Below are 8,611 nucleotides of genomic sequence, written 5' to 3' on the forward strand. Positions count from 1 at the left end.
ATGCGGAAATTTCCCGAAATTATTCAATTTCCCTAAAATTACCCAAAGACAACCAGAATTTCCTGAATTTCGGGTAATTTCTTTCAAAGTGGAAATACTGCCCCAGTCTTTCCTTCTCCCTGCTATCATCCAGCAAAATGTATGTAGCTCAAAAGCATGTACCACCAGACTCAGAAACAGCTTCTTCCCTCTATTAACAGGCTTCTGAATGGTCCTATCATAAGCTAAGGTACTGTCTGATTCACCTCTACCCCATTGAGGATATTGTACTTTATGTATGGAACTGATGTGCTACAACGCTGTGAATTATATACTGCACTCTGCATCTTCTCTATCTATTGTACTTGAGTTTGACTCGATTGTATTTATGTATGGTATATATATGCTTTTATAGCATGCAAAACAAAGTTTATCACTGTACCTCTGTACATGTGACAATAATAAAACTGAACCCAGAGTGCTCAAGAAGGCATGTGGTATACTTGCTTTAATCAGTCAGGGCACTGGATATTAAGCGTCAAAAAGTCATGTTACAGCTTTATAACACTTTGGTTGGGCCTATTTGGAGTACAGGAAGGATGTAGAGGCATTGGAGAGGGTACAGAGAGGTTTACCAGAATGCTGCCTAGATTAGAGTGTATTAGCTATAAAGAGAGGTTGGACAAACTTGTATTGTTTTCTCTGGAATATTGAATGTTGAGAGTAGACCTGATAGAAGTACGTAAAATTATATGACTCCTTCCCTTACATCAATCAGGCCCATTTCATCTCCTCGGGCTCAGAAATTTCACTGTACTGAAATGCAGCACCAAATGGATGGAGCAGTGCTGCACCGAATGTTTCAATCACAGGCATACTGCAATCACTGCAGAATTCAGTAGTACCTTAAGGTCCTAAGCATCAAACTTTTTAATGAAGCAAAATGTGCTGCCTTGAATTGAGGTCCGGTCTGGGAATGGGAAAGGGGAGAGTTAGTGGCACCAGGTACAAGTAAATCTTGGATCGAGTTAGCCATTACTTTGATTATCATTCACTCGGAATAAATCCCATATTCTTCAAAATATGTATCCACTCATTTGAACCCCTCGTCTGAGCAAGCATGATATTCTCTTCGTATTCCACGACATTCAGCTTAGATAACCTCAGATTCAGAACTAATACTAATTGAGTCATGGCAGACCCTACATCATTATTTCATTGGACTGAAAAAGATAAATAAATTCCATTGCTCTGATTCTGTAGCAGAAAGTTATGAGAACTGTGCTAATATCCACTGTGAAGTATTGGACAGTCAAACTCTCACATCGAATACGTGCTCAGACTCCATAGTGTACACCCTAATATGAAGAGCAAGTGGAAAACAAATTTCAAATCTTTTTAAGAAGCTCCTCCATATTTACGTCTCCCACACGGAGACATGCATATGACAAAAATGTTCAGTCAAGCTTCGTTCGAGCACTCTGTAAAACCACTAATTAATCGCTCCAAATCTGATCAACATTTTATTTCACAAGAGGATCTGTGGCTCATCTCAGGTAAGAAACTGACGATCATTTTACTTTTATTTACATTAAATTTCAATAGAAATTTATCCTCTGCCTAGGTGATGTACCTGTCCGAGTGGGAGAGTCGAGATCCAGAGGGCACTCAGAATAAAAGGTGCCTTTAGAAAGGAGATGAGGAGGAATTTATTTCGTCAGAGGGTGGCAAATCTGTGGAAGTCATTGTCACAGACGGCTGTGGAGGCCAAGTCATTGGGTATTTTTTAAACGGAGATTGATAGATTCTTGATTAGTATGGGTGTCAAAGGTTCTGGAGAGAAGGCAGGAGAATGTGGTTGAGCAGGAAGGACAGATCAACCATGATTGGATGGTAGAGTAGACTATATGGACGAAATGGCATAATTACACTCATACAGACTAGCTGCTGGAGTATTCAAGGACATCCTCAATCTCTCACTTCCGCGGTCTGAGGTTTCCATCTGCTTCCCATCAATCATACCAGGAAGAGCATGGTAATCTGTCTCTCTGACTGCCATCTGGTACATCCACCATAATGAAATGTTTCAAGGGGTGGTTACGGCCCAAATTAACTCCTGCCTAAGAACTAACCAGGAGCCACTTTAATTTACCCATCTCCACAACAAGGCAACCGCAGATGCTAGAGGCTACAGACAGTTGTGGACTCTGCCTGGTCAATCGTGGACTCAGCCCTTCAACTATTGGAAGCATCTATTCAGGTGCTACCTCAAGAAGGTGGCATTCATCATTAAGGACTATCTTGTCCATGCATTCTTCTTACTGTTACCATTGGGCAGGACTACAGCAACATCAGGTTCAGGAACAGCCACTTTCCGACAACCATCAGGTTCTTAAACGGATCTAAATTAGCCTAATTCCTAGAACTCCCTCCTTTTAGCAGAAAACTGATAGCAGCTCATGAACATGGCTCACTGTCATTTTCTCAATGGCAACAAATGCTTGATGGTGCCAACAATACCCATCAATTAATAATTTTAAAAAATGTAGCTCAAACATACACCACCATAACTGTATCAACAATTCAATTTCTCCCTGCTCGCTCAATCAGAAGCCTGGAACTACGCACAAATAACCACCACACAAACTTCAATTGTTCAAGAAAGCCCATCATATAACTGCCAAAATAACCTGTGATATACAACAAATGAAGTAGTACTTTGCCCCAACTCACAATAAAATATTTTGATGAATTTCTTAAAAGCTGGGGTCTTTGCAATTTACATCTGTACAAGAACATACGAAACAGAAGTGGGAGTGGAGCATTCAATCCCTCATGTTTTGTCTACTGTTCAATAAGAACATACGTGATCCTTACATCAACCCCTTTTCCACTGTAAGAACCATAAATCCCTTGATCCATTTTGGATATTAATGGAACTGAGGGGATAAAGGGTGACAGCAGGAAGGTAGTCATCAACATGTTTAACTGAATCGCCATAATCCTCATGGGGTAGGGGAGTACAAGGATTCTTCTTATCTCAGTCCAAAATGGCTCACTCCCTGTTCCTGAACGTCAAGCCTTTGCTTCACACTAACCAGTCTGATGAAATGACAAATCTACTCTATAATTCCAGAATCCCTTGACCAAGATTTAACACTTCAGTAGATTATTTTTGCAGTATACTCTGCATAAACGTGTTAAATGTGTCCACATTATAACAGAGATAACATTTTCTAAATGCCATGTACTTTAAATGTTCTGAATGAGGCATGAAAATTTCCATACAAATATGACACATTTTCCTCTTTTTATTGACATCTCATTCTTTACTGATTACACTACATATTGTCAGGAAAAGACACACAATGTATGAGTAGAAAATGGATAGGTGATGTTTCAGGTCGAGGCCCTTCTTCAAACATTGCAGGAGGGAGAAAGCTGGAAGAGAGGCAAACTGATTGCAGTAGGAGGGAGAGGCTGGAAGAAGACAAAGTCAGGCAAGTAATAGGTGGATACAGGTGCTGGGGGGGGGGGGGGGGAAGGCAAGAGAGTCAAGAATGTTTTATTGTCATATGTTCCAGATAGTAAGTAAGTAAGTTTTATTTATATAGCACGTTTTAAATCAACTCGCGTTGAAACCAAAGTGCTTTACATAAAATAAATAATAAGGTTCCGTACATACATAGAAAAAAGATTAGAAAAAAAGAAAAATTGACATACATTATAGAGTTACTTGCTGCAGCACACAGAATGTGTAAACCTAGTACACTAAACAATATGACGATGTGAGTTATTCACTTGAAGGAAACATACAAGCCAGCTTTTCAGCCCATTGTTCTTTGAAAGTATTATTAAATTAATCCCGTTATCCTATGCTTTCCCTATAATCCTGTAATTACTTCCATTTTAAATATTCATTCAATTATTTTTTGTGAAAGTAGTTACTGCTTCTGCTTCCACCATTTTCAGAAGTATTATTCAAGATCAGAATAGTATGCTGTATTTAAAAAAAACATATTTCATCTGCTTCAACTGTAGTTGCCTAAAGTCTATTCTCGTTACTGGTGGATAACTTTGTTCATTTGTGTTCAAAACCCCTTTCACTAACATCTACCTATCACTTGACTCTTTTCCAGTTCTTTCCACCCTACTATAATCAGTCTGAAGAAGGGTCCCAACCCAAAACGTTACCTATCCATGTTCTCCAGAGATGCTGTCTGACCCACTAAGTTACTCCAACAAAGATAGACACAAAATGCTGGAGTAACTCAGGGATAGGCAGCATCTATGGATAGAAGAAATGGGTGACGTTTCGGGTAGAGACCCTTCTTCAGACAGTTACTCCAGTACTTGGTGGCTTTGTTTGTAAACCAGCATCTACAGTTCAAACAAACCTATATGAAGGGTTCCAAACCGAATTGTCACCTATCCCTTTTCTCCAAAGATGTTGGCTGATCCGCTGAGTTACTCAGCACTTTGCATCTATCTTAACCAGTATGATATATGCAAAGTAACAAATCTACTGCCAGCAATATTTACTCACGAGGAAGTACAATCCTATGTAATATGCAACACATTTTTGATTGCACTGTTTCATAAATTATATCTGTATTTCAAACATAAACTTTATTCAGAACAAACAATTATGTACAATCAAAAACTCTTCATACACTCCAAGTACATTCTCAGTGTCTATACATTCAATAGTAGACTATAACACATTCAATAGCATGATGATAGTGTTCCACTTATCATTAAAGTCAACACCTTGCACTTTATACCTCCCAGCGCTACATGGAGGCCTCCAGGATCTTTGCTAGAGGCCATCCATTGCCCTTTATGTGACAGCTCCAACCTGCCTAGGCCCAACGTTTGGGACACTCAGGGCAATGATACACCGGAAGTATCGCGCCAGTGATTGATAGCCGCGGGAACCAATCAGCCGCGGGGGACGGAGTCCCGCCCACAAACACGCCTGTCGATCACCCGGGAACAGCCAATCAGCCGTGAATGAGGGCGGGTGCTTCCAGTATCGTGCACCCACCGCCTCCCCTCCCCACCCCCCCCCCCAACCCTGATCCCCGCTGAGGTAAACAGGCCGTTAAAACCTCAGCTACTCGCGCCCAGGGACTGCGGTAGATCTGCCCTCACGCTGCATTGGTGGAAAGAAGCAACGGTGTGGCCCCGGCGAGGAAGGGTTAGGTCCGCCGCGGAAGCGCTAGGCCTGCCGGCGGCCGCTCGCCCAATGGCTCCGCTCGCTTCCCTCAACAAGGTGAGGGATGGCGGGACGGACTGACATCGTCTTTCCCCAGGATCGGAGGGAAGAGAAACGCGTGGACTCGGGCGCAGCGCAACCCGCCCTCCCTTACCCTGCGAGGAGAGCTGCCTCACGCTGTTGACAAACTGCTCCAAGGCGGACGCCATTTTGTCCAACCGCCTCCCCTCTCCTCATTCAAACGGCGTCGCTGCGGCCCCGCGCCCGCCTCCCGCCACACCGCGCCTGCGCAGCGCGCCGCCCTGACGTCAGCAGGAGGAGGAGGGGAAGAAGGAGAGAGAACACCAAAGATACTCCCTCTAGTATCTTTCAAAGATCTTAGAACAGAACAGGAGAGGGAAAACAGAAGAGGGAGCAGAACAGAAGAGCAGGAGCAGAGCAGGGGAGCGAGAACAGAGTAGGAGAGAGAGAACGGAGCAGGAGAGTGAACAGAGCAGACGAGAGAGAGCAGGGCAGGAGAGAGATAGAACAGCAGGAGAGAGAACAGAGCAGAAAGAGAGTGAGAGGGCAGAGCAGGGGAGAGAGAACAGAGCAGAGAGGGAGGAGTCAGTGTTTTATTGTAATATGTCCCAGATAGAACAATGAAATTCTTACTTGCAGTAGCACAACAGAATATGTAAACATAGTACTCTGTAAACAATATAATAGACTAGAAAAAAAGAGCATATTCAGCACTGAAAAACACCGGCATGCACATATACATCATTTTCTTTTAACTTTTGTTTTGTGATTATAGTTGTGCCAATATTATTGTGACTTGGATAACAGAACAATGAAATTCTCATGCAGCAGCATAACGTACAAAGACTCGCATGTTTGTAAGTTAATTGGTTGGGATAAAATTGTAAATTGTTCTTAGTAGTAGGATAGTGCTAGTGTAAGGAGTGGTTTTTGGTTTAGTTTTGGGGACACAGCATGAAAACAGGCCAATGGGCCCACCAAGTCCTCGCCGACCATTGATCATCCATTCACCAGTTCTATGTTAATTATCCCGTTTTCACTCCCCAGACACTGGGCAATTTATAGAGGTCAGTTAACCTACAAACTCGTATTTCTTCATGATGTGGGAGGAAACTCAACTGGTCACAGGGAGAGTGTGAAAACTCCACACAGTAGGATCTAACCTGGGTCTCTGGTGCTGTGAGGAAGCAGCTCTACCAGCTGCACCACCATGCTGCCCAACTTAATTTTTCCCAACATAAGTTAATGTCCAACATAGGTACTGACCTACCCATCATCGAAGGGATCTGTGTAAGAAGGAACTGCAGGTGTTGGTTTAAACCGAAGATGTACACAAAAAGCTGGAGTAACTCAGTGGGACAGGCAGCATCTCTGGAGAGAAGGAATGGGCGATGTTTCCGGTCGAGACCCTCTTCTTCAGACCTATAGGATGTTTTGCCTCAAAAAAGGCAGTCAGCATCGTCAAAGACCTGTCAATGTTCTCATTTCATCCCAACATCGGAAAGAAACATTTAATTTTGTTTTATGGACAGCATAAAAAAATAGGCCCTTAGGCCCACCGAGTCCATGTCGACCACCGATATTCCATTCACACCATTTATGTTACCTAATCCCTACATATTGGGGAAATTTACAGATGCCAATTTATCCTACAAACGCGCGCATCTTTGGGATACCTTCAAAAAATCCATCATTGTACTAGTACCAAAAAATGCCTCCTCATCCTGTCTGAATGACTACCGTCCGGTGCCCCTTGCCTCGGTAGTCATGAAATGCTTTGAGAGGTTGGTGAAGAAACACATCTGCGCCTTCCTCCCTCGCAATAGAGAACTGGCTGGCGAACAGGAAGCAAAGAGTAGGAGTAAACGGGTCCTTTTCAGAATGGCAGGCAGTGACTAGTAGGATACCGCAAGGCTCAGTGCTGGGACCCCAGCTATTTACAATATATATTAATGATCTGGGTGAGGGAATTGAATGCAACATCTCCAAGTTTGCGGATGACACGAAGCTGGGGGGCAGTGTTAGCTGTGAGGAGGCTGCAAGGTGACTTGGATAGATTGGGTGAGTGGGCAAATGCATGGCAGTTGCAGTATAATGTGGATAAATGTGAGGTTATCCACTTTGGTGGCAAAAACAGGAAAGTAGACTATTATCTGTATGGTGGCCGATTAGGAAAAGGGGAGATGCAACGAGACCTGGGTGTCATGGTACACCAGTCATTGAAAGTAGGAATGCACGTGCAGCAGGCAGTGAAGAAAGCAAATGGTATGTTAGCATGCATAGCAAAAGGATTTGAGTATAAGAGCAGGGAGGTTCTACTGCAGTTGTACAGGGTCTTGGTGAGACCACACCTGGAGTATTGCGTACAGTTTTGGTCTCCCAATCTGAGGAAATACATTCTTGCCATAGAGGGAGTGCAGAGAAGGTTCACCAGACTGATTCCTGGGATGGCAGGACTTTCATATGAAGAAAGACTGGATAGACTCGGCTTGTACATGCTAGAATTTAGAAGATTGAGGGGGGATCTTATAGAAACTTACAAAATTCTTAAGGGGTTGGACAGGCTAAATGCAGGAAGATTATTCCCGATGTTGGGGAAGTCCAGAACTAGGGGTCACAGCTTAAGGATAAGAGGGAAGTCTTTTAGGACCGAGATGAGAAAATCATTTTTTACACAGAGAGTGGTGAATCTGTGGAATTCTCAGCCACAGAAGGTAATTGAGGCCAGTTCATTGGCTATATTTAAGAGGGAGTTAGACGTGGCCCTTGTGGCTAAAGGGATCAGGGGGTATGGAGAGAAGGCAGGGATGGGATACTGAGTTGGATGATCAGCCATGATCATATCGAATGGCGATGCAGGCTTGAAGGGCCGAATGGCTTACTCCTGCACCTATTTTTCTATGTTTCTACTTCACTCGCCCCGCTGCAGGATCTATACATCAGGAGGGCAACTCCAGAGCCAATAAAATCATGGGAGACCCCTTCCACCCCTGCAACGGACTGTTCCAGCTGCTACAGTCAGGTAAACACCTCTGTTGCCATGCTGTGAGAATTGAGAGGTTGAGAAGGAGTTTCTTCCCAGAGGCCATTCGGACTGTAAACTCCTATCTCACCAGGGACTAACTTTGCTGAATGTTTTCCTTCCGCCCACAATATTTAACATGTAAAAGAATATGTGATTCTGTTTGTTGTTTGTTTGTCTTTTTGCACAAAGTCCGCGAGCATTACCACTTTTCATTTCACTGCGCATCTCGTATGTGTATGTGACAAATAAACTTGACTTGACTTGAAACCAGAGCACCTGGGGAAAACCCACGGACAGCATCCAAGGATAGGATCGAGCACAGGTCTCTGGTACTGCGAGGCAACAGCTCTACGAGCTGTGCCACTGTG

At 43.4% G+C, this 8,611-nt stretch overlaps 1 protein-coding gene across 1 annotated transcript in view; it reads right to left on the reverse strand.

The window, feature by feature from the left end:
* Positions 1-5,507, reverse strand: part of cops3 (COP9 signalosome subunit 3) — a 31,239-nt gene extending 25,732 nt beyond the window's left edge. Inside the window, exon 1 of the mRNA XM_055651700.1 lies at positions 5,352-5,507. Within this exon, the coding sequence (XP_055507675.1) occupies positions 5,352-5,406 (55 nt within the window). The 5' untranslated portion in view covers positions 5,407-5,507. The remainder of the gene's footprint in view (positions 1-5,351) is intronic.
* Positions 5,508-8,611: the final 3,104 nt, after the last annotated feature.

This window comes from Leucoraja erinacea, chromosome 20 (assembly GCF_028641065.1).
Source record: "Leucoraja erinacea ecotype New England chromosome 20, Leri_hhj_1, whole genome shotgun sequence".
In the NCBI taxonomy this organism is placed as follows: domain Eukaryota; kingdom Metazoa; phylum Chordata; class Chondrichthyes; order Rajiformes; family Rajidae; genus Leucoraja; species Leucoraja erinaceus.